Genomic DNA, 26,358 nt, shown 5'->3' with positions numbered 1-26,358 from the left:
AGCTTGGGACGTCCTCACATTCTCCTTCCCACATTTTGTTGGCAACTCTTCCTGTTGGCCCAAGGGACAATCTTAACAGATTTTTTTTTTAATTCTTCCTTAGAGGACATGGCACAGAAGGCCTGCAGAAGCCATGTTGGCCATTGGGACCATTAAGGCATACTTTCTGGATCCAGGACTCTGGGCTATAAGTAGTCAACATAGTTCAATTGTATTTAAGTAAAATTTTACTGAAGATGTTGCAGGGTATCTCAGAGAATTAAAATCAGGGGAAAATATTCAAAAGTGGTCTATATGTAACTGAGTTTAAAGAAATCCTGTGGTAGAATAATAATCTGAGCACCAGATTCTCTTCCCTTTCTTCTTTCCAGTCTCTCTGAATAGGGCTTCCTTTTTTTCTTTTCTCTCTTTTGCCACAGCAGATTGGCTTCCTCTAAATGACAGAAACATGGCCACTGCTGATAACCCGGTTTTATATTTTGGAGCTTGAACCACACCAAGCAAGACTGTGATTTTTCAGTACCAATTCCTAAATCCTGGAGAAAAACTCAAACAGGTCTGGCTCGAGTCACATTAAAGAATTAGAATATGACTTGGATCCATTTGAGCAAGGTGTCTGACCAAGCCCTGCTTCCCAGCTGTCTCATACTGTGTTAATAAACTGGTCGCCGTTATTTCAATAGACTTGGTTTGTGGCAGTTCTCCACAGAAGCAGTGCTGGCATGACCATCAGTACACGAGTACTGTTGCATGGATATTCTGTGAAAACAAAGCGGGAAAGTGCATGATTCTAGAGTTCCATTTGCCACCCAAGGGTGCCTAGGATCTCTTAGAACTTCCAGTTAAAACTGCCCATGTACGTTATAAGGCTCAGGATGTTGAGGCAAGATTACTGTACATAAAAGGAGCTGAGCAGAAAGAGGAGAAGGAGGGCCCGTCAATGAAGCATCACCAACATGAAGCAGAGGGCCCTGGACCTCCCAGCTCTTTACAGATTAAACCCTTATGTTACTCCCAGCTGCCTCTCTGTTCCCTCCTGCCTTACACCTCTTTTTAATATTCTCTCCCATCACTTTTAAAATGAAGTCCTTGTGTTACTTATGAGACAATCCTCTTCCAGAGAAGTCATGCTATACTTGAGACAAAAGTCTAAAGTAAGGCAAGGTTGCTCCTGTTCTCTTGGTCTATTCTTGGGGTTACAGAATGATTGAAAAAGACCAACTCTGAGAATCATCAAGCTCACCCATTGCCAAACACATCTCGTCTCTGGTACCCATGACAGGTGGGCGTTCAGGTTGTTTGACCATATGTCAAAGTAGAACTCACCACTTTTCAGGAAAAGCCGTTCCATCTCTGGATAGTTGTGCCTATGAAAAGTGATTTCAATAAAAATCCAACTGGCCGAAATCTGTCTTTCTTCGCTGCTTCCAGCTCTTGGTCCCAGTTCCTCCCCCTGGAAACAGAGGATTCCAGTGTCTTCCCCACATGCACGCCTCTCAAGAGAACCGTCATTCACTGCACCTCTGCCTAAGGTTGTTGACTGCTTAGTATCTTTCCTTTCTAACTGCTCTCTGCTTCTGGAATATAGGCCATCAAGTCCACCACTACCCTGAATACTTTGTTTTTAAAACTTTGCTTATGTGTTCCTCTTAATTTTCCCCTCATATCTACCAATAGTTTTTCAGATATGAAAAGGTCTGCACAGAAAGAACAACACTAGGGGCTGCCTTAATTATAGCTGTACAACTTCTAGTCACAAAAAATGGCATGTATCTAGTGGGAAGACCAAGCCTGTACTTGTGTGCCGAAAAATGAAAAGTAATTCACTTAAATGAAATTTAAATGCTTTAAGTTTTACAAGTGTGTTGAGGTGGGGAGGGGGTGATGTGAAAACTGTAGGCATCCGTAATTAAAATTGGAATAAAATGAGATTTGGCAATTTGTAAATTCTTGTAATTCTTCACATTGAGTTTTCTTTATTTCCAATCATGATATTCATAGTCTCTGTTAAGGCAAAACCAATGGGCAAAGTAAATGTGTATCAAAAGTCATACTTCACAAAATTTTGTTATATGCTTGAAAAGGACTCCAAGGTGAGATCCCACCCAGCACCCGACCCTGAAGGTGCTATTAACAATTTAGAAACACAACACAAACCTTTGCTCCTTTGAGCTTGCCGTTTAAGCCAATGAGTTGATAAAAGCAAGAGGTCACTGTGTTTGGGTGGGTAACACAAGGTCAGCTGGAGTAAGCTCTTAACTTTTTGTTCTAGAAACATACAGAAAAGCAGACTCAATGTGAGGAAGCTAGAGCAAAGCTTGGCATCACTCAGAGGAGCTTCTGTCCCATGTCAAATGGACATCCTAAAACAGAGACATATTGAGTCTCACCCTTCTCTGTAGCCACTATATCAAGAAAATGGATTACTTCAGAAAATGCAGCAAAATATTCTATTTATATAATGGCAAGGTGGAAAAAGAGATGTGGTAGGTGCCTCAAGCTTCTTAGACAGTAGGGCTTAAAATTTTGACTCCTAGAACCCAGTAAGAAAAAAAAAATGGTGGGTTTTAATTGATCAGAAGCATTTGACACTCATGCAAAATTTATTCTTGTCTAAATGTATTCCCACAGTATCCTCAGTGTTGACGTGGAAAGAGTCTAACTTTTCCTCTGCCCAGTCTACATAACCTTAAACCTGGCCCTCCTCAAGCTTCTTCCCCTTCCACTAAGGAACGTCAAAAGTATACATAACTAACTTGGGATGGAATGGGAGACCTAATCTCACAGACTCAGAACTAACTAATAAAGCCCAAATTAAAGGTTACGTTGGCTTGCTGATCTCAAAAAGGTTCAATCTACTACAATTGGGTATAACCCTAATCTCATTTGGTTACCAAAATTGAGGAAATAAAAGACCTTAGATAACTTGAAGTGAACTACAACACAGAGAAAATAAAACTCCCCTGAATGGAGAAGAGTCAAACGTGTCTGTGAGGTAGAGCTTGTGGCCACGTTTCTCAGCTTGCTTACAGGGCTCCAGGCTTGGAATCACTCAGCTATCTTCTTAGTGTCATAGCAGTGATAGACACAGGATTCTTATCTTCACTCTAGAACTGCGAACTTCATAATTGGTATGCTAGATTAGATTGTTTCTTTATTCATAAACAAAAGCAGAATTTTCTGATGTCAATTTTCTTACTTAAATAGCAATATTTTCTTTCTCCAATAGGTTTTTTGGCTTTTACAAAGGAATTCTACCACCCATTTTAGCTGAAACACCAAAAAGAGCTGTCAAGGTAAGTACTGAGTGCTTTCCCACCAAGTGTACACACAATATCAAGACACCCATAGTAATGAAGGGAGCACTAATATCACTTAATGTAAAATACTAAAACTTTTAATGCAGAAATTGTAGCATAATCAATCTTTGTTATAATTAGACATGGTCAGTCTTTCAAATATACTTATTTATTTGTAGGGTTTTTTTCAGGTAAAGGTGCTTCTTTCTGATGAGGAAATTACTTACACAGAGAGAGAGAGGGAGGGAAGGAGAGAGAGAGAGAGAGAGAGAGAGAGAGAGAGAGAGAGAGAGAGAGAGCAGTGTCTGAGACTCAAGTAATTAAATCACAAAACCTACAAAAATCACGTGGACCTTTTCTTAAGCAATTCAGAAATGTTCCTTTGGAGCAATGACTATTAAAGAAAAAGAAGTAGAAAATCACTCTTTAAATCATTTCTGTCTCATGAAGTATACTGTTTATTTGTGTATGATTCTTACATAATGTTTTTAACAAGTCAACTTTATTTCCCCCTTTAATACCTTCTGCTAAAATTCTCTTCTGGTGCTTACAAAATTATTATTTCCATTTCTTTAATGTATGACTCTGGAGGTTTGTGTACTACTCACTGGTGTTGAGTGTGTTTCCATGGATGTGTGCCAGACCCTCGAAGGATAAAAGACCTCCACACTATTTCCCAGTGTTCTTTCAGGCAAAAAAAAAAATCCTAATTGCAGTAGCTCAATCTGGCATGGCCCTCCCACCCACCCCCATCTCTGACATCACCAAATATGGCTTTGTCTTTCTATAAAAAATAACATAAACATAAATGTAAAGACTTCCTTCCAACTTTATGCCATTTATTTTAATGGCATGAAGCTTTTTCACATACTCAATTTCTATCCCCGATATTCCTGAAAGGCAAGAAGGAACAGCTTACATGCTGTTACTGAGTAAATTAAGGGAATGACTGGGTTTAAAAACATGATGAAATAACCAACATATATACACAAACATCAAACTTTTGCATTAAGTCAAATAGTAATGTAATAGAATTTAAATTCAGGTCTCAAGTTCAGAAAAGAACACTTCAAAACATACTTTCTCTATAAACGTGTCTTCTTTGTTGCTGTACATTTTGTGCTCTCATATTATTGCTTCAATACAAATTTCATTATAAGGATCTGAATCGCAGTAGAGGATCTGGAAAAAGTTCACCAAAGTACACAAAAGGGCTGAATTGAATTATGAGACGGCTTCACTTGATAAAAGATTGCCCAAGTAAACAAACAGAACAGAGTTCCTGTTCAAAAGGAAAGTCACTTTGTCTCCCTGGAATAATATATTCATTTGTTCAGTGTTTTCCGTGTATAAATAAAGTAAATTGTAATTAGACTTCTTCCTGCAGTCATTTCCCTTAATGCTATATATTGGAGACAATTTACACTTTAAGAGGATTAAGTTTTATCAATGTTGAACAATCCTTTACAAAAAAAAAGAAGAAAAAAAAAAAAACTCGAGCCTTACAAAACTGAGTTAGTCTCTAAAAAAATAAAATAGAGCAGTGCTCCGTGCCAGAACAATGGTTAACAGATGAACTGTTGGGCAACTGGATATGGTGGATGTGTCCCAGACATCTTGTTGCCAGTAGATTTTACCTTAAAACTATTGAGACATATGGTAAGTACATTGGCTTTTTAAGTAGAGCTTGTAGTTAAGTGTATCTTTGCCAGATGGATAACACTAGTTTTTCAACACAGTTTATGAAAGCATTCATTTTATAGGTATTTATCTTAGGATTTGGGAAAAGTAACCATCTGATTGTAACGATTTCATACCTCATAAACTATCTCATTGTGTGTCATTGAAATTTACCTCTGAATAAAATATTCAGGAATGTTTGTGTGTATGTATGCACATAAGCGCACATGCATGTGTGCACACACCTACGTGCATACATCATGTATGTATGTTTTCCTTGGGATGGACGCTTTAGTTACAATTGTTCCCATAATCAGAAACAGGCAATTTTATGCTTGTCTGTATTTTACTGTTTGAAATGAGGTTCATAATTAAAATAATAATATTTCTTTCCAAAAATGAAGACAGAATCAAACTGCAATCAACAGACAGAAATGAAGACAAGACTCAGGCAGAGACACTGAGAGATGGGAAGAAGCATGTTCTGGGTTCTAGGGTCTGCTATTCAGCTTTCCAAGGCCAGAAATGCAATTGTTTTCTTTGTTCAAATTACCAGGACTCTTTACCCTGACCCAACTCATGGGCAGTTATAAGCATGTGAAGTCTGCATGTGCGCTACTGTGTATCTTCACCTCCTGTGGTGTCCACGCGTATTTGATGTTCAAATGAGTAAATGAAACAGGAAGAAACTTATAGGAAAAAGAGTTCATATTTGGAGATAATCTCTTCCATTTCTCCAAATCCCCACATTTCCTATTCAAAGTATCTTGAAGGCCAAGACTTCCACTTCTGATCGAGATGGAGTAACAGCCATATTAACTCTCCTTCATGAGCAACATCATGAACAGTAACAATAAACAAAATACATGAAGCGGTAGTTCTGTTTAAAGATACTAATATCACACAATGAAGGACGGTAACATCTGGGAGAGGGAAAACAAAGAAGATGAGCCTATGAATGCCCCAATGAAAGGCCCTAAGTAAGGAGGGAAATAGAGGCAGAACCCAGGAGACTCCTTGTAAAGGAGATCAGACTCTAGGAAAAGTAAGGTTACTGGCACTGACAGGAGAGAGAGGGAGAGAGAGAGAGAGAGAGAGAGAGAGAGAGAGAGAGAGAGAGAGAGAGACAGACAGACAGACAGACAGACAGACAGAGAGACAGAAAGAGACAGAGATAGAGAGAGACAGAGAGAGAGACAGAGAAATCCCCTCTGGTATTCAGCAGTGTAAGCCTATGAGAGAACTCCTACCACCCAGAAAAGAACTCTCCCAGAGGACTAGAGGACCAGAGCTGGATAGTGCGTAGCTGGGAGCGGTCCCTGTGCTTGCCAGTCAGTCTGGAAAGCCTCTGCTTTCAAAGGGCAGTGAGAAGAGTACTCGGAGAGATCTTTCTGTAAGAGTAGAGATGAGTTCTGCAGGGAGCACTTCTCAGCTCCCATCTTAGAAGCAAGATCTGAATGGCTCATGCTCTCATACAACTCAACTGTGTCCAAGGACAGAACATCTAGGATGAGAGTTTTCTCAATAGGTTTTTTAATGAGCATGGTCTGAAAACAAAAAGAAAAATAGAGATAGGAAAATAAAAATGACTAGAATTGTCCCCAGGCATATGCTTGAAAATCCTCGTAAGTGTTGATAGACTTGTGGGCTGAGTCTATGTCCCTGGACTTCTTCCTTGAAATCCCAGTTTTGTCTTTAATCCCTGAAATGACAGAAAGCCAGATAGGAAAAAAGATAAATAAACATTGAACAAATGCATCTCACACAGTAAATTACTAAGGTAGTGAAGATTTCTATGAGGCCCATCATCTCCCAAAATATTCAGGACCCAATGCCAGTGTAGAGAATTGATTCCAAAATGGTATACGGGACAAGAAACCAACATAATGACTATAGTGAGATGTGGCTCATGAGTACATCCTAACCCCTCTTTTTTTAAGAACTAGAGACTGAACACTGGGCATTCTATATGCCAGGAAAGCGCACCACTACTGAGGTATAGCCCATACCCTCTCCTCTCGTCTGACAAAATTGTCATGTGGATTCAGTAGAGTACTACATGCAAGATCTTAGCATGTTCCTGGACCACAACAGACTTTCAGGATTTCAACATCAGTGGTTCCTCTGTTAACATAAGTAAAGACATGAAATAGAAACAAATTTTCCTAAGTCTAAGTCTCGTGTCAGGGAATCCTAGTTGTATTATATTATTTCATGACAACTCTAATAGCTAAGGTTTTTGCAGTTGACGTTTGGACAGGTGAAGCAATGTTCTCATGCTTTCATGATGAAGTGGCATAGGCAGGCTTCAGATGTATACTGCTCACTTCAAAAGCCTGGCAAAGTGATGGTCTAAACACAGTGATGGTGATAACAATCACAGAAAGAGAAGTGGATGTTCTTTAAAGCCTAATAGCAGAGCCAAGCAGGTAGCTCACACCTACAATCTCAACACTTAAAAGGCGGAGGAAGGAAGATTGCTGTGTGTTCAAGTGCAATATAGACTACAAAAGTGAGTTCTAGGTTAGCTTGGGTTATATAATGACTCTTTGTCTCAAAGAAACAAACAAATACCTAAGACTTCTATTTTTCCTTCTGGAATGATTTCTAAGGCTTCTAGTGTGTTTCTCACCAAAGCAGCAATAGTGTCTGCTGTGTGGGGTCAGGAAAGCAGCGGTGTGCTGTGTTTGCTGTGTTCTGAGTGCCTAGAATGAGAGGAATCTAGTAAATACTTCGTTAGTGAATGAACAAATCTTTATTCTAGAAAAGTCTGGATCAAAACTTCATCTAAAGTGTCATGGCAATGATCCCATTCTCTAAAAGAATAAGAAGTGTCAATCTGTTAGTAAATGATTCTTGGGCTACCTAAGGACTCCAGAGGCCATGTACACAAGAAACGACCTCTTTCTAACCATAGAGTGTAACTAGTCCCCAAAACCCTATTTTTTCTTTACCTTGTTCTATTTTATTAAGCTATAAAGAACAGCATGATTTACCATCCATTTCTTGGTTCTTGAGACTCAGATACTGCAGGTCCTAAGAGTACAACTTACTATCGTTGATACTGGTAACTCAGAAACAAAATATCCTGCCCAAGAAGAGTTGTTTTCCAAAATATAGAATACAGGGAAAGAAAAAAAGAGAAATTTATTATATGAATGGATTATTTCATTTTGCTCTGAAAAAAAAATATGTTTGTGCAACTTCCTATCCTCTGGAGGTGCCAACAGCATCGCTATTGATCCCTGTTCTCCATTGTCATTATCTTCAGATCCTAAAGGAAGGAACAAGATTGAGAACCGTCTTTCTTTGGGGCAAGGGAGTGGGCTAGATAAACTTGATGGGCCCTTCCCTAGTTTATCATGGCATCTTTGCAATCAACTTAATGTTTAAATATTCCATGAAGCTATCAGGAGAATGAGCATTGTACATGCAAGGCTGAGAAGTGGATGTCTTCTCCAAGTGTGTTAGAAAATGGGGTCTTTTCTTGGAAAGCGGTTCATAGAAAAAACATATAAGACCAAGGATTTCAGGTCTCTGGGCCTATAATTTTGAATCACTGCCATAAGAAAGAAGTCTATTGATGTCTGGGGAAACTGAAAACGGCCATGGTAAATGGGAGTTGTATGGTTCATTTACTGCTATAAGGGATTCCATCAGATTTTCTGTAAGTTATTATAACTACATTTGAAAAATGGGAATGTTAAAATGGCATCTTATAGCAACAGCTCCAGACAGGATTAAAAGCTATGTTAGATGGTTCATCATTTTTAAATGCTGATTAATATAATGATTTACTAAAGGACTTTTGGCCAATTAGAGAGTTTGTTGCAGGAAATTGTTATAAATCTCTAGGTTTGGTTTGGTTTCACAGTTTTCCACCTTTGAGCAGTACAAGAAATTGCTGGGATCTGTGTCACTATCACCGGGGCTGGTAAGTGAGAATATTTATTATACTTAAGTGTGTATGTTATTTCATAAAGCAAGATCCAGAAACAAAAACCCTTTTGATTCCCAAATCCCAGCTACTAAAATATGAATTTGAGTTATTCAATGTTCAGCTACTTGCTGAAAGCCATCTTCATAATAACTCACAATCTGGCTATTTTATAGCTCTCAGTGATGAATTTACGATAATAATGATATGTCTGGAAAGGCTTCTATAAGATATGGTCAAGAACATAAAATAAAGACTTACATTCACCTTTGGAAACCAAAGCATGCATTTGTTTACATACACACTGCATGTATCTATTTATGCAGAAGTCAATACGCCTGAGATTATTTCCTAACAGGTCAATTTCCCAGCTGTTGCTCAAGCTGTAGTATTTAAGTCCTATATTTATAGGACTTCAAGTCACTTGGGATAAAGTCACTCTGTGGTCAGAGGCAGACTGAAGGGCCTTTTATTGGAATGAGTGTAAACAACTCAGCTGGGGAGAATACGAATCCTACAATGGCACAGCTCAGGTAGTTCACAAAGCTCACTTGGTGACTGGTCACTGCTCTGTGTCATTCCTCCCTGCTTGGGGACTTTGCTCCCTTTCTTTCTTTTCTTTTCTTTTTTTTTTTTTTTTTTTTTGGTATTTCAAGACAGGGTTTCTCTGTGTAGCTTTAGAGCCTGTCCTGGAACTCACTCTGAAGACCAGGCTGGGCTCGAACTCACAGAGATACACCTGCCTCTGACTCCCGAGTGCTGGGATTAAACCACCAACTGGCAACTTTGCTCCCTTTTGTAAAGCAAGTTAAATTATATTGACCAAATGTGTGTTCACTGAGAGCCCCAGAGAGAGCAATTGCACGAACCTCCTTCTTCCAGTCTGCAAAAGGAAACACGAAACTATGTGTCATCGCTCTGCATGGCAATGTGACGTCTCTCCTCTAGGAAAATCCCTGCTTGGCTGCTAAAACCTCAAAATTCTTCTTGGAAAGCAACATTTTTGCCTTCAGCTCTTTGATTATAAAACCATTGTAAGCTAAAAAAAAAATGCATTGGGTACATCCAACTTACTGAGCATCACAGGTAAGTATTAGCATATGCTATAAAGTATTGGTTGCTTACTTTCCTGAAGGAATAACCAGCTGAGAGCTGTGGTATACTTCTTCTACCCAGCATCGTGAGCTCTTATGGCACTGTTGGCCTGGGAAAAGATCAAATCAAAGTGTGAAGTGTGCTTTGTTTTTGCACCATCATAAAGGCAAAAAAAAAAAAAAAAAGAAATGTAGATTAGGACATTGTGTATCAGGGACTATATATCCTTTCCTTGTAAAAATTTATTTCAGAATGTTTACTCTAACAGATTGTCAAAAAAGTAGTTCTTATCCTCAAAATTCTTACATGCCCACTTTCTAGAAAGGATCTTTTTAGATAAAGCTCCCAAGCCAACCTCCTGACTCAACAGGGTAGCCGAGGCATGCTCTTGTAGATAGGAGCAGTTATACCAGGAATCTCAGGTGGATAAGGTTTTGTTTTAAATTCCATGCCTGGAGTGATGTGGAGTTCATGCCTTGAATCCTAGCATTCAGGAGGCAGAGGCAGGAAAACGGATCTCTGTGAGTCAACCTGGTCTACATAGTAATTTCCAGAACAGCTAGAACTACATGGTAAGACCCTGTCTCAAAAAAACGTGTGTGTGTGTGTGTGTGTGTGTGTGTGTGTGTGTGTGTGTGTGTGTGTGACTTTTCCACAGTATCTTCCTTTGGAAACATCTTGAGAAAAAGAAGATTAAAGACTTCCATTAGGAGTAAACAAAATATGGCCTCCAAAGGACTGGCTGGCTGTTTCAGAGCTGCACACGGGTACCATGCGAGACACTGCAAGTCTTTTGACTCAAGATTTGAAATGGAAAAGTATTTGGCCACTCCATCCACTATAAACGAACTCATGCAAACCATATTCGGTCCTCTTCTCTTCTTGAGCTCATTTACTCCCGTTTCTTTTTGGATACAGTGAGGCATTTAGCCGTTAAATATGCCCTGGTGCTCACATGAAAGCCAGGGCTGGAAACCCGACAGCAAAGGCCTGCCTCTGCAACAATCTAAGTAACATGATCTGCTGATATCTGATCAATTCTTTTGACAAGGGACTGCTGAATGCTAGCTCTGACAGCAGATGTAGCTGAGCTTTATAGAGGGACAAAAAAAAGTGAATTACTTGGAAGGTTGCATACAGTGAGTAATAAAACCCTAACATCTGGATTTTAGCTTTCCCAGTCAGAAGAGTTTGGGGCTGGTTTATTTTTCTCTCTCCCTGCTTACTGGACTCCATGATGGAAGTCTGAGATAAATGAGAAAATACTTGGTCAGTTACCCCAAACAAATTATGCTTAAAATTGTAATGAAGTGGGAGAAAGGGAAATCATCATTAGTATTCCTTCTCTCCTCGAATCTGTGTGCAACTCCACTCCTCCTCTTTTTTCATGGGAAACCAGAGCAGCCATGTTTGGAAAGTGATTTAAAAGGACATCCATGCATTACTTTGACCCTTGTAGAGAAACTCGACATTACTTTCTCTATTGTACAGACGAGGGAACTGGCTTATCCCGAGCTCTGTGATGAGCACATAGCCCCAGCAGCACAGATGGTGTCAGTGTGAGAGCTGTTCCCCTCTCCTGGCCACTGTCTCTCTGGGGCTCTCACTTGGCAGGTGGGGTGTGGGCTACATTTCAACCTCCCCACACTCCTGTTCCTCAGTCAACCCTGCCTCTACTTTAAGGATACGGAACATCTCTTACTCCCATCTCTCTTCTTCTCTCTTATCTTTAAATTATCAGAAACACTAAATGAGGACCATCTGAAGCCAGGTATGGTGCATGCTTGTAATCCAAACATTTGGAAGGTTGAGGCAGGTGAATCACTGTGAGAATTCAAGGCCAACTTGGGCTATAAAGGCCTTGTCTCAGAGACTGGAAGGAATGAATGAAGTAAAGAGAAGATGTCTGTCTTCCCTGGAACTAGTTCAGCAGCAAGGGGTTTTGTAGGGTGAAGGTTTTGCTTCTCTGCTTACATGCATATGTGCTTTAATTATTGCTGTGCTTATTTCTAGTGTACATTTTCTAGGAAAGCTTGGATTCTTGTTTCTTTCTCTTTTTTTTTTTTTTTTTTTTTTTTTTTTTTTTGAGACAGAGTTTCTCTATGTAGTCCCAGCTGTCCTGGAACTCACTAGGTAGAACCAAGCTGGCCTCCAACTCAGAGAGCTCTGCCCTCCTCTGCCTCCCAAGTACTGGGATTAGGTTTCTATTGCTGACATTCAACCCATAGATGAAAAGAATCTGACATGCAACTATCCTTTGATCAATGTTCTAGATTTTAGGGGAGCCCTTGAGGACAACTAGCCATTTCTCATCACAGTGTTTAGTAGTCAGCTTTTAGGTGCACAAATAGAGCAATCAGTCCTTTAAAAACAAAAGACAGCTGGGATGTAACTCAGTGATAGAATTCTGCCTACTGTGTAAAAGGCCCTGGCTGTGATCCTCCGTGTTGGGAATAAAAACAAAATAAAATAGAGAATGAATGAAAATAATTTTGTTTGTTAATAATCTTAAGCAGTAGTTCTAAGAACATGCCTATACATTTGAATGTTTCCAGTTATGCACCTGAGAGGTGACCTTATGTAAACATTTTATTTGTGGTTCTATTCAATAAATGCATTTAAGGAGATATTTTTAAATGGAGCTCTTCCTTTATAATTTAAACTCTTCCATTATATGCATGAAGATGTTTTAGGATCCACCTTTAACCAGTCAAACAGCCTCCCCTTTTGTTAAAGGAAAACATCATTGTTGATGGGGCTTTGACGTTTTATTTGGAAAACATTAGGATGTGGTTTGTGGCTTCTGTAATCTCTTCTCCATGAATTGTCAGCATCTAATCAAGAATTCAAGCTGTTTAGTAATGGTATATAGGGCACTTAGTAGGGTCCTTTGTTCTTGTCTTGACTTTTGTATTGTATAATGAACAGAATGTCTAATCCAACACACAACATGATCAGTTGTTTTAAAGCATTGATTGACTTATTTTCCTAGACATTTGCCATTGCTGGACTTGGATCTGGACTAACAGAAGCCGTTGTGGTCAACCCTTTCGAGGTGGTAAAAGTTGGTTTGCAGGTCAATAGGAACACATTCACAGAGGTAACCATTTAGTGTTTTCCTACTATTATGGAATATAAAAAATTGTGTATGTGTGTGTGTGTACACAATTCATAAAATTATGAACCCAGACCTTAAGCACTTATAAAGTCACAGCAAAACATTCTTTAAAAAGTAGAATATGAAAAAGTTAAATGTTAAAAATGCATTAAGATGTGATAGATAAATAGGAGTACATATTTTTATTTTAAAGTGCTAATGAAACTTCAGTGACTTACTGGAGGTTTCCCCCCAAAAAATTTCTCTTCCACACTGCATGAGAAGATGCTGTAGCAAAACCACTGAGGTGATGGTATTATTGTACTTTTAGAAAGATGAAATCATTTTTTTTTAAAAATTACCTCACTGCTTTCCCCACTCCACCCATCACCCTCCCCAAAAGTTTCTGATAATCTGTCAAAGTTGTCTTTGGGTTATATCTGAATGAGCAAGTCACAAAGCCTGTGTGAAGACATCACCACTTGGAGAGTGATGGGTCTTGACATCTAATCACTGATACCCAATGTTCCACATAGACAGCGTCTCTTGGTGTGTGCTGGCTTTCACTTCCTTCTAGCTGCCTAATAATTCCCTTGACACTGCCAAATCCAACTGTTCCTGCTGAATTCTTTTGGATTCCAAACACAAGGCATGGAGAAAACAAGGGGATTAACATTCCAGGTCCCTTCCCTAGCTAGTGTTTTAAGTCCATAAGTGGGTAGCATGTGGTGTAAATTGGTCTGGAGTATCTGCTGACCTGGATACCCCTGCCTACTACTTAAGCAGCTGGTAATGGGTGGAGACCCCCTCATCCCCAGCCCACTTCCTGCCTGCTGATATTGCCTGACAGCTTCTTGGGCAGGGTTTGGGAGAAAGGGGGCCTTACTCACCTGTCACTACCAAGACTTGAAGTGGGGGAGATTGGGGAGGTGTAGGGCTGCTGTAACAGATGGTATCTGCTCAGGTGAAGTCAACTTGATTCAGAGATTGTTTTTTCAGTTGCGAAAGTTTGAACATCAGAAAGGGCTGGAAAAATCTCTGTATACCCCTAGATGTTTGTTTATGTTCTGTTACCCAGTCTTTCTAGCATAAGAGAAAATGAAGGCGAGCAGAAGAAACAGAAAAGGAGAGAGGAGCTTTTCAAACACCCCTATCAACATGCAGCATTTAAAACACTTCCCGTGAAATCTGCCCAAGAAAAATTAGTTTATTAGAGTGGGAAAATTACCAGCAAGAAGAAAACTTTGGAGATCACTGCTCAGTGCTTGATTTTGCCCACAGGAAGCTTGTCTTAGAGCAGCAGTGAGAAGCCAAGGGGCAAACAGGTCTTAGCTGCAGGTCTTTGTCCAGGCAACATATGACTGCAGGCACAAGAATGGGACAAAATACCAAGGCACACTCCCTAGAACAAAAACAAGGAGCATTTACAGCACTCTGTTTATTCCTAATGTTCTTTTTGTCTCTCCTGCTTCCAAGGACATTCTACACCAAGTCCAAGTAAGAACGCACATTTCATATGCCAATGCTTTGCTAGGGCATTTTAAACACCATGCCTATTCAACAACAAAAAAACTTGCTGCATGTGACCACACTCCAGGTCTTTTGCACAAGTTCGATCTGTATAAACTGTTTATGTATTTCAGTCAATCATTTTTTTTTTAATGGACAGATGGAAGAAGCTTACTTGGAGTCAAAATTATGAGATTTTCAATGAAATGATATAGAGAGTATCATATTAAGCAAGGTGACCCAGTCTCAGAAAGACAAAAAGCTCATGTTTTTTTCTCATACAGAAATCCTGAAATGTAAAAAAAAAAAAAAAAAAAAAAAAAAAAAAAAAAAAAAAAAGAAATCCTGAAATGTGATGCTTGCAAATACTGGTATAGACTTGAAACTAGATAGGAGGCCACAAGAGAGGAAGGCAACGTTGTAATGGGGAGGAAAACAATTTTATGTGACGTGAAAGTGTGAGGACAGCTACCAAGGCTGGGGGAACACACAGGAGGGAGGGGGAAGGGGGGAAGAGGAAAGAAATACAAAAACCAAATTTTGTTTTAAAAAAATAATGAAATCTAATTTTCTGTAACTAATAACTTTTAGCTGAACATACAAATGATATATTCTTTTTATAAAATAACAAAAAAGCATAACTTTCTGTACATACTATAGGTATGTAAAAGAACAAAAAATAATCCAGCCTCTAGGACAGTCAGTGCTGGCCCAATAGAAATGGAATTCCAGCCACTTCCTTAGTAGCTGATGAAAGAGTGAAGAGAATCAAGTGAATTTAATTTAATAGCATAGTTTTAATAGCCCAATATATCCAAAGTGTTTTTAGGAAGTTATCTTTTTAGATCAACTTCAGAATTTTAGAATAGTAGGAAGAAAAAAAAAAGTTTTCTATCTGAATACCTTCTTTATTGTCAACATCCCCCATCAGAGTAACCTATTTTTACAGCTGATAAACCTGACACATCACCACCCGAAGTCTGTAGCTTACAGTAGGGTTCACCCTTGATGTTGTGTATTCTATATGTTTAGATAAATTTTGTGACATATATTCACCGTAAAAATATGATACTAAGGCTCAAGACATGACCCACCGGGCAAAGAGCTTGCTGCACAAGTGTGAGGACCTGAATCCAGATCCCCAAAACCCACATAAGGGCAGACATGGTCTCCCACATCTGTAGTCCCCGCACTACGATGGTGAGGTGGGCTGCGAGAGATGTGCCCACCCCCTCACTGCCTGTGGCAGGTGGGAGAGATGACCCTGAGGTCATAAGAGCGGGAGAGCTGTCCCTGCCCCTCACCAGATGCAGCACTAGGAAGAGCGGCCCCTACACCTTGCCTGGGCAACACAGTAGACCTGGCCCTGACGGTCCAGGTGTGGAAGAGCTGCCCCTGAGGGTGTGAGAGCAGGAGAACTGGCCCCACCTCCTGCTCATTGCTACAAGGGGTGAACTAGCCAGGGCAGTGCTGGAGATTATACCCTGGCGATGAGGACAGGGAAGAGCTGGCAGGCTGACCAACCCTACAACTACCAGGGCCCAGAACCAGGGTTACGAGTTGGCCCACCTCATAACATCTATCCGATCTGTGATTGGCCAGAGCAAGTGAAGGGGCTGGTCCTGCAGACCCAAAGCTGCAGGATCTCCAGGACACAGGGCAGTAATAGGATATCCACGAGGAGTCCCAGTGATGGCCCAGTATCGATAGTGCAGCAGAAACCAGAGGCCTCAAACCAGACCAATGACTCTCTGCAATGAACACTTGCAAGTAAAGATATATGGACAAATGGGGGGGGGGATGTAAAGATGTATGGACAAACGGATTAAAAAAATTATAAGCAGAACTATCGTTTTATTCAACAGTTCCAAAGACTATATCCAAAGAAAATGAAGCTTGGTGTGGCAGTGCATGCCTTTAATTGACCCAGCATTCAATAGGCAGATGGTGACTCTCCGTGAGCTCAAGGCCAGCCTGGTCTACATAGCAAGTTCTAGGCCAGCCAGGGTTATATAGTGAGGCCCTGTCTCAAAGTAAGAAAGGAAAGGAGGGAGGGAGGGATATGAAATCAATATGCCAAAGAAACATCCTCACTCCCATATCAATTGCAGCATTTTTCATAATAATCAGGATATGTAATCAACCTAAGTGTCCATTGACCAATGAATGGTGAAGAAATAAATACAAAACACACATATGCAAAATGGAATACTATTCAATCACAAGAAAAATGAAATCTCATCCTTTGTGGTAACACAGATGAACCTGGAGGGCATCATGTTAAGTGAAATAAGTTAGGCACAGGAAGGAAGACCGGCGTCACATGATCCCAGTCACATGCGAACTCTGGAAAAGTTTGAACTAGAGAGTAGTAGAGCTGTTAACAGAGCTTGGGAACGTGGGGGATGGGAAAAAGAAGAGGACTGGTGAGCCTAAACCTTTGTCTCGGCAAGAACCACCTGGTATCAAGTTGCTTACCAGTTTTAAACTACAGTGCAGGTCCACCATCATAATGAGTAGCGACTAGCAATCTGTTGGCTGTGAATTGCAGCAGAAAGTAGAGATGAGACTGGAAACATTTGAGGCCACTTCAAGAGGAATTCTGCCACAATCAAGATTATTCTTCTTCTGCAACAGTTGTGTGGTGTCAACATGGATTCTTCATCAAGTCTCTTCACGTCAGACAGTGGGCTCACAGAAGGCTGAGTTCCTTTTCAGGCACTCATAGCTCCAGTTGTGGTAGAGCGATGCACGCGTGGGCTACATGCAGAATGAGCCTCTGGCCCAACGCCTCTGAAAGCAGAATGGGTTTCCCCGCGGAGGTCCTTTCTGAGGCCAGATAGCGCTTGTCCTGCCAACCATGTGAACTCCTCAGGCATCCTGTCTGCGCTCCTCGCTGCCCTCACGTCTGGGCTGTGAACTGGCGTGGAATCCAACCCAGGTTATTTTAAATTTTCTTATTTCCTCAGCCTGAGGTGGTGAATCAACTTGATCTTTTAAATAAGAAATTTTCCAAGAAGTTCCCACAGCTGTGAGGGACTCGGCTGCAGTGGAAGGGAGCCTAAGAAAACAGCAGCCCATACTACATTTACATCTACACTTAACTTCTCGGAAGCCGGGATAGAGTGCTAAAGATGATGCATAAGGACTGCCACGGTCCCTGCCGCTCGACAGTCTAGAAGGAGATAGGAGATGTTGGGTGGATGGCCCTCTGGCCATGGTGAGAGGCATCACTAACAAAGGGCAAGAACCAGGCCCTCTGAAGCATGGGATCCAGGGCAAAAGACCACCTAGCTGAGGTCCAAGGACTGGCTGAGTGAAAGCAAAACCTCCTTTTTCAATGATGCTGACCGTTCGCTGAGAGGAGCCGTCGTGCTGGGGCCTCTCATGCAACTCCCATCAGACCCTCTCAGGCACGGCAGGCACTGGGCCGATTCCAATTGCCCGGGTTGTGTTCTCTGTGGTCTAGCAGATTCTTTAGCCAGTCAGAAATATGTTACCCACAAAAATATGCCTTCCCACCCGGTTTAACCATGAACTATTCCAGAAATGTAAAGGAAATTGTGGTTACTTTGGTTCCTAATACAGGCTTCACATCCTTAGAACTTGTGTAGAAAACGTTTCAATAGGTACGCTTGTCTTCCTTTGGATCCTTAATTACCACCATATCGTTTAAAGACTATAATCCTTGCCACGCTTCCGCCAATTCCTATACCAGAACTTTGGCCAGCATCTTAAAATTTGGAGCAAGTAAAGAAAACTGGTCTCTAATTTAAATACGCTCGACCTTCTGTGGGGAGTAAAGTAAGCACCACTTTGTCATGCTCCGGTTTGGTTCAATGGGTGTAAAAATATGTACAGATAAAATCGAGAGAGACCCAAATTTCCCCTTGTCCTTCAAACTAAACCCGAGTGAAGAGTTCTCCTCAGCTGTAATCTCTTTGGCTTAGGACTAAGCTTGCCCATGGATTTCAGTGTTGGAGGTGGTTTGCTCATCCGGAATTGCCAGAATTATGACTTTGTGGCTTGTCCCTGATGTACCTTTCTGACCTCTACCCGGATGCAATGTGTTTTTGTCTGTGTAGTTCTAAGAATTAGAAGCCTCCTATCACTTGAGCTAAACTGAGTGATGTTTGGCATGCTCTCTCTCCTAGCCTGGAAAATGTGACTTTCTCCCCAGGAGCAAAATCCTGTATGAATTGTTTCCCAGTTTTTCCTCTCTGCTTTGAAATGTACTTCAAAGTTATTATTTGGCTAAAGGGTTATTTTCCTTCCCTTGAGGTCTATAGGATTTGCCTCTGATGTGTGGCTGGGACACAGGTTTTTCTTTTCCTCTGTCATTTTTGTCTACATTACACATGAGCATAATCATTCTCACCTCCAAATATTAAGCTAAACCTTTAGAAAATTGAAAAGGCCTGACTTACTTTGATTTAGTCTTTAAATATGTCCAATCCAGGAAAGGAATAGTCTCCTACCTACTTGCTCTGTAATTATAATTTGAAGGCCTGATGAGTAGATAGTAAATGAATAATTGATGATGAATCTTTAAAGAGAGAATTTTTTAAATTAGTTCAGGATTTGCTTGTGGCTTTAGAGAATTCTCCTAAATATAGTTCTGCACACTTTATTCTAGAAACCTACCAGAGACCAATTAGATCATCTATACTATCACAAAATTTAGGGATTTCTTTCTCTGTAGATAATCAACAAATACTTTATTGAACTTAATTACATTAGGATCCACATAAGTAGGTGTGTTTTGTGAGCAGCTCTTTCAAGAAAGAAAATGAGATGCTGGGTGACATGTAGAATGAGTGTGTGGCTGGGTTCGCAGAGGGTGAGAATTCAGCCACAGGGGCCTTGCCAGCGCTCATGATGCTCTACCAAGTTCAGAGTCTCCTTGCGTCACCGTGTGAGGCACGGCCCAGCGCTCACTGGCCAGCACTTCCGTTGATCTTTTCAGCCTATGACGCTAACACGCAGAGCAGAGGACTGTGCCTGTGGATGTGTTCCTATAGCTATCTTTCAACAAAGCCTAAAGGAGCAGCCAAGTTGCCTCTCTATTATCTTTCACAGAAAATAGACTTTCATCTTTTACTCGGCTGTGCCAGGAGCCCTAAGTTTCTGCTTTCCAACCCAAGACTTTGAAGTAATGATAATAGCTCCCATTTATAGGGCATCTCTATGCCAGACACTGAAAGACAACTCACATGGCTCTCCCTTTTATTTAATATTGAAAATGTGTTATGTACAGTTCTAAACTACTGAAGCACTATACTTTGCTTTCATAAATCAAGTGATAGAGAGCTAGAGAAGGAAAAGTCCTGGCTTCTCCCACCACTTATCTATCCTACCCTGCTGGTCATGTAAACTCGTCCACTACACTTGTTTGATATTCCAGATCCGCCCAGTGTCTCTCTAAGGTTGAGGTTTGTTCCTATTTCATAAACAGGTAAAATAAGACCCCTCATGCTAGTCATTCTAAGGAACTGACCATTAACATGAGCATCACATTTTAGCCAACCACGTTCTTCTGTTGGAATAAAGAAGCCTGGATAGTCAAGAAGTGTGAAGGGAAACCTAAAGAGAGAGCGTTTCCGAAGCTTTGATGAAGCAAAGGCTCCTTCCTTGTCACCTGCCTCCTTCCAGCTGTCATCTCTGTTACCACAGCACTGACATCTTCCTTCATGCTCTGCCAACAATGCAGGGGTGGACAGTGTCCCTACCATCCCTTATGAGGGATCATGGGACAGCATTTTGGTGTGGTTGTGGCTCAGCATCTGGGAGGGGTTGTTGACGTCCGATTATCCTCCATACACAGAATGCTTAAAGAGACTATTTCAGGGCTGGAGAGAAGAAATGGTGGCTAAGAACACAGGCTCTTCTTGCAGAGGACCTGAGTTCAGTTCCCAACACCTACACAGTGGTTCACAACCATCCTTAACCCCCAGTTCCATGGTATCCAGTACCCTCTTCTGACTTCTGTGGGCACCAGGCATGCATGTAGTACACATGCATACATGTAGGCAAAATACTCATACGCATAAAATAAAACATAAATAAATAAATCTAAGAAAAAAGAAAAAGAGTCTAAAGAAACCTCAGGACAGAATGTCATTATGTTGGGGGTATCTTTTTGTTTATAATCATGCCCTATTAAAATAAACTATAGTGGTAAATTAATGAAATAACTAAACTAAAATAAATATGTACTTTTAAGCCCAAATCCTTTCTTTCACTTACATTTTTTTTTCTTTTTTTTTTTTTTTTTTGGTTTTTCGAGACAGGGTTTCTCTGTGTAGCTTTGCACCTTTCCTGGAACTCACTTGGTAGTCCAGGCTGGTCTCGAACTCACAGAGATCCACCTGGCTCTGCCTCCCGAGTGCTGGGATTAAAGGCGTGCGCCACCACCGCCCGGCCACTTACATTTTATTCTCATGTAAAAGGAAGGTTTTTCTTTCCTTTTTTTTCTTTCAAATTTATGAAAATTCCTCAAGACCTGATTTGATTAATGAAAAGTATAGATGATTGTCTATCTCCTGAGGAGCCAGCATATTTTCCTACCTACATGTGGCAACTGGGTTTCCCTTTCACAAAGCACTATTCCTTCCAAGGTCCATTTATAGAGCCTCAACCCGCTGGACAAACCCCCTCCAGTTTGCTTTCCAGCCACATGATGCTGCACAGAGCAACAGCTCTGTTCATTCAGCATTAAGATGCAGCACCATTCATCTTGCCATTCTGAAGCAGGTTAAGGACCACAAGTGTGCTACCCTTCAACAGTGTGATTAGAGCTCTTCCTGGGCCTTAGAGATGGAGGAATCCAGATACACCACGTGCCTGTACTACTGGCCACATTCTGATAGCTATTTACCCGGGGAACAATGCCTAAAACCTCTGTGATCTGGCAAGCTGATCAGAGACAACTCTGGTCAGTAGTTAGAAGGAACAGCTCCAGGAAAAAAATAGCTCAGGCTGCCATAAATGATCTTTGGGATTTGTTGGTAGTCCTGGGTTCTCAAAGAGTAAAGGATTAGTGCCCCAGTGGTACCTGGAAGCATGATTTAGGCAAAGGAGTCTTTTCTCTCTTGTGTGTATTCTTTGAACTTTTAAATTTTATTATTTAAATAAATGTCATGGTTTATATTTGGGATTTCCAAGATAATGTTTAGGAATCCTTATAGATAATAAAAATGATTACAGGGCAGGAGAGAGGGCCCTTTCAGAATACCAGTGCTCAGTTCCTAGCACCCACATTGGGCAGCTCACAATTACTTATTATTCCAGCTCCAGAGTACCCAGTGCCCTCTTCTGGCCTCCGTGGGTTCCCACACAGATGTGCACATACACACACCAGGGTTGGGGCAGGGGACAAATACACATAAATAAAAATAAACCTTAAGTAAAAGAAAATGATTACTGTACTGAAGCAAATCAGCATATCATCTTACATAATTACTTTTTTTTTATAACAGGAGCAACTAAAATGTACTTATTTAACAAACCTCCCCCAAAAGTACGACCTTCCTAATGATGGTCTTAACATAGGACCTTAGGTCTCTAGGATTACTCATCACACTTATCTGCTGCTCTCTGACTACATCTCCCCACTTCCTGTTCCTCTCCCCTGTCCTGGTAATCATGGTTCAATTCTCCATCTCTGTATGTTTAACATTTTGCTTTTGTTTCTAGGTTTTGCTTACATGGGTTAAAAAAAAAAAGAGGCTCATGAAGGTCTACTGCAAGCTGAGGAGCTATTGGCAATTGATAGCTGAGGCGGGGGAGCAAAGGTTTTCTTCTGGAGATGTGGCCCCTGTGTGGCTAGACATACTCCAATACAAATTTCTCTTTAAAAAAAAATGTGGGACTATGCAATCTATTTTTGTGATTTAGTTTATCTCACTGGGGTTCTTCTTTTTTATTATTAAACCTGTTAAGGACTTTTTGATGAGAATTTTATTCCATAGGTCCATAGCATTTGTGGAACCTTTTGGTGATATGTGCGAAACTTACAAGCATCTCTCTCCAAATATAAGCTAAAGCAAAATATTATTGTTAGAATAAGAGCAAAGCACTATGTTAGATCTTTAGTGTGGTCTCTAGGAGCTCTAGGCATTCGACATATGTGTGGAAGAACATGGAATTTCCATTGTTAGCATTTGACAGTCACTGAAATCAAAGTTAAAGAAGACTGAGCCCAGTGCTCACTTCGGTCATCCCAGCACCCAGGAGAGATTTGCCTATCCATATTACCTACATCCCATAAAGTTACCTACATCCCAACATCCCAAACCATTGTTCTTCCATCACACAGCTCTGAAGCTGCCAGGTACATCGAGGTGAGTTAGAATGCAGTTGGCCCACAGTCGGTAACTAAATATGAAAATTGGACTGAATCTAAATTTCCCAAGGAAATTGACCTGATGCTGGGGTGGACAGTGTTGGAATCATTTGGCTGATGATGCTAATCAGTCACCATTTTGTTTGGAAAGGGAAGCCCAGTAATCAAATAAGTTTAGTAAAATCTCCTGTGTTTACAGAGATCTAGTCAAAATGATTCTACATTTTACTATTTAAGCATCCAAGTGGAAGTCATGCTTTGCCTTTCTAATTGAATATTTGCTTACATGTGTATGACACAAGATCTCTGAATGAAGCAAAATTGTATTCTATCATACTTCTAATGTTTGTAGGTGCTGGAATTCTGATTGCTTTTTGTTCAAAACTCCTAAATTAAAAAAAAGTATTTATATACTGTTATGAATCTGCTACCTGTGGTGGTTGGATTAGTGAGCCCTAAACATCATGTCACCTATTACAAGGATGAGAATGGGGAAAAAAAACACTTAGATGCGTTTTACCTTAGGAACACTGCTTAACCCAGCCAATCCTCTCACTCCTCCCACTAAAATACTGATAATATAGGGTACCTGCCGCCCACTTTACAGGGTAGTTACAGAAACAATCTAACATATTAGAATGGTGGAACTGAACAGAGGCTTCAGACATCTCTGTTTGAGCTCTGACATTACCACCTACTCTGTGATGTCAGGTGCCTGAGAACACACACACACACACACACACACACACACACACACACACACACACACACGAAAGCCCTGCAGTGGAAGTTCAGCCTGTGCGCTGCTCCATTCCCAACCTTCACTCCCATTGGGTTTACCAAGCAGAGTCCCTAACAAGGGTGACAACACCAGGGATAGGATCTGCTGCTGCAGAAAGGAGAGCAGGAACAGAGGAGAGAGGCGCTGCCTGGAGGGGGTCCTTAGCCAGGCCTTGGATGAGGTTGGGTCTCAGAGGAAGTGGATCTGTTGTCTCACATCCTGCATGCATTTCCGGAGGATTTCATCTGAATCCAGGAGTCTGGAGAAAGGAAAGGACAGCCAGAAGGTGTAAGGAGAAGTGTGTCCTTCCTTCCCTCCCAACCAGCTTCACCTTTTTCATTTCATGTGTGTGAGTGCTTAGCCCAAAGGTATGTGTGTGCACTGTGGGTGCTAGGAATTGAACCCAAGTCCTCTGGGAAAGCAGCCAAGTTCATTGTCACTGCTTCAGCTATCAAGAACTTTATACCCATTATTTATTAGCTTCTTATTGTTGCCAGTAGTAATCTCTGTTATTATAAAAAGCAAACATACAGTGAGTGCTTAGACTGGACTAAGTCCACCTACTTAGTTATCATGACAGCAATCCTGTAAGAAGGATTCTATTGTTATCCTTGTTTACAAATAGGTGAAGCGAAGATAAATCAGAAAGAAGGAAATACTTCACAAAGCTAGTAAATGGTGCTGCTGAGGCTCAAACCTGGAGCTGGCTGACTCTAGGTTCCTGTTTCTAATTAGTCTGTCGCCCTCTGATGCACTTAATTATTAACAGTTACAGTTCAAACTCAGAAAGGTATGACTTCAACAGCTATGCGTTACGTTTCACTGTACCACCCAGGACCCATACAAGTAAATCTCATGGAATGAATGGTAAGTCAACAAACACCATTTGAATATTTCACTGAGCTGTGTTTTCAAGACGAGGGGAAACAACACTATCCAAACTAATATTTAAATTTAGTCATCTCAATTCTGATGGCTCAGCAAACTATGGTTTTAAAACAGTAAAAACCAGCCGGGCGGTGGTGGCGCACGCCTTTAATCCCAGCACTCGGGAGGCAGAGGCAGGCGGATCTCTGTGAGTTCGAGGCCAGCCTGGTCTACAGCACGAGATCCAGAAAAGGCGCAAAGCTACACAGAGAAACCCTGTCTCGAAAAAACCAAAAAACAATAAAAATAAAAAATAAAACAGTAAAAACCTGTCCAGACCCTTTTGGGAGCATTGGTGTCTGTATTTTCAAGAATATCCTGAGCTGGAGAGATGGCTCAGTGATTAAGAGCACTGACCACTCTTCCAGAGGACCTGGGTTCAATACCTACCATCTACATGGCAGCTTACAACTGTCCACAGCTCCAATTCCAGGGGATCTGGCATCTTCATAGATATACATGTGGGCAAAACACCAATGCACATAAAATAAAAATAAATCTTTAAAAAAAGAATATCCACTGAAGCTGGGTGAGGTGACACACACCTTTAATTCCAGTGCTTGGGAGGCAGAGGCAGGTGGATCTCTGTGAGTTCAAGCCAAGCATGGTCTACATAGTGACTTCCAAGACATACCTACATAGTAGAGAGACCCTGCCTCAAAATAAACAAACAAACAAACAAACCAGAATATCCATTGGAAAGCACCAGCTGCTCTTCCAGAGGACCTAGGTTCATTTCCTAGCACCCACATGGTGGCTCACAACCAACTCCAGTTCCAGGGAATCCTAGGCTATCTTCTGGCCTCCTTGGCTACCACATACATACATGGTGCAGAGATCTACATGAAGACAAAACATCTACATGCGTAAAATAAAAAAATAAAAATCAATGAAAAATCAATTAAAAGTCCCCTCCTGCCCTCTATCTCCCAGGACGTAGATGAGGGAGGATGGAGACGAAGAGGACACACCTGCATTGGTCAGTCTGGCCTGGGACTCCTCGTCTCTGCCCTGTTCCTCCTGTCTCTGAGCAACCCCTTATCCCTCCCACCTCTGTGCTGCCTTCCTTAGACAGAGAAGGCTTCCATAGCCTGCTCAGCATCCTCCAGACATGAGCTTATGGACAATTTCTTATCCCTTTTGAGAACTGGAATGATTTGGGTGTTAGTCAACACACATAAAAATGTCCCACACTGTAGAACACAGACTAGACTTCAACCTCAAGAGAACTCTCTGGGCTTCCTTGTGGGGTATAATTTGTCACTTCCAGGTACATTCTCACGTGGTATTTTCACATTACAAAAAAGGGCTTGTTTAGGGTGACTTATAATTAATCCCCATAAGTGAAAAAGGCAAAGCTAATTATAGAACTGTAGCTAGTTGGAATTTTTTTTAAATTTTTTATTAGCAAAAACTAGAACATTTACTATATAATACGCACATTTAAATGTGTTGTGCTTTTTCACGTAGCATAAATAACCAGTTGAGTGAAAGGCCTTGATTGGTGCTCTTCCTTTCTGTTCAGCTGCTGATGTAGTTTTAATGATAAGAGAACACTTGGAGTTAAAAGTATGGCCTACTGCTGTGGCCATTGAGCAACCTGCTCCAGCAGAACACCAAGCAGATGTCATGCCAATGCTTGCCCCATGAGGGAAAAGTTAAAAGCTGAGAGGACAAGGGGGGATGTCC

At 40.9% G+C, this 26,358-nt stretch overlaps 1 protein-coding gene across 1 annotated transcript in view; it reads left to right on the top strand.

Moving 5' to 3' along the window:
- The window catches only part of Slc25a21 (solute carrier family 25 member 21), a 480,447-nt gene that overhangs the window by 424,650 nt on the left and 29,439 nt on the right, over nt 1-26,358 (top strand). The window contains exons 4-6 of the mRNA XM_052738572.1: nt 3,230-3,296; nt 8,854-8,913; nt 13,004-13,111. Coding sequence (XP_052594532.1) covers nt 3,230-3,296; nt 8,854-8,913; nt 13,004-13,111 — 235 coding nt within the window. The remainder of the gene's footprint in view (nt 1-3,229; nt 3,297-8,853; nt 8,914-13,003; nt 13,112-26,358) is intronic.

The sequence above is a fragment of the Peromyscus californicus genome, unplaced genomic scaffold, assembly GCF_007827085.1.
Source record: "Peromyscus californicus insignis strain IS unplaced genomic scaffold, ASM782708v3 Scaffold_15__1_contigs__length_86483966, whole genome shotgun sequence".
Classification (NCBI taxonomy): domain Eukaryota; kingdom Metazoa; phylum Chordata; class Mammalia; order Rodentia; family Cricetidae; genus Peromyscus; species Peromyscus californicus.
Note: the sequence above shows the minus strand (reverse complement) of the source record. Positions and strands in the feature narration are given on the sequence as shown.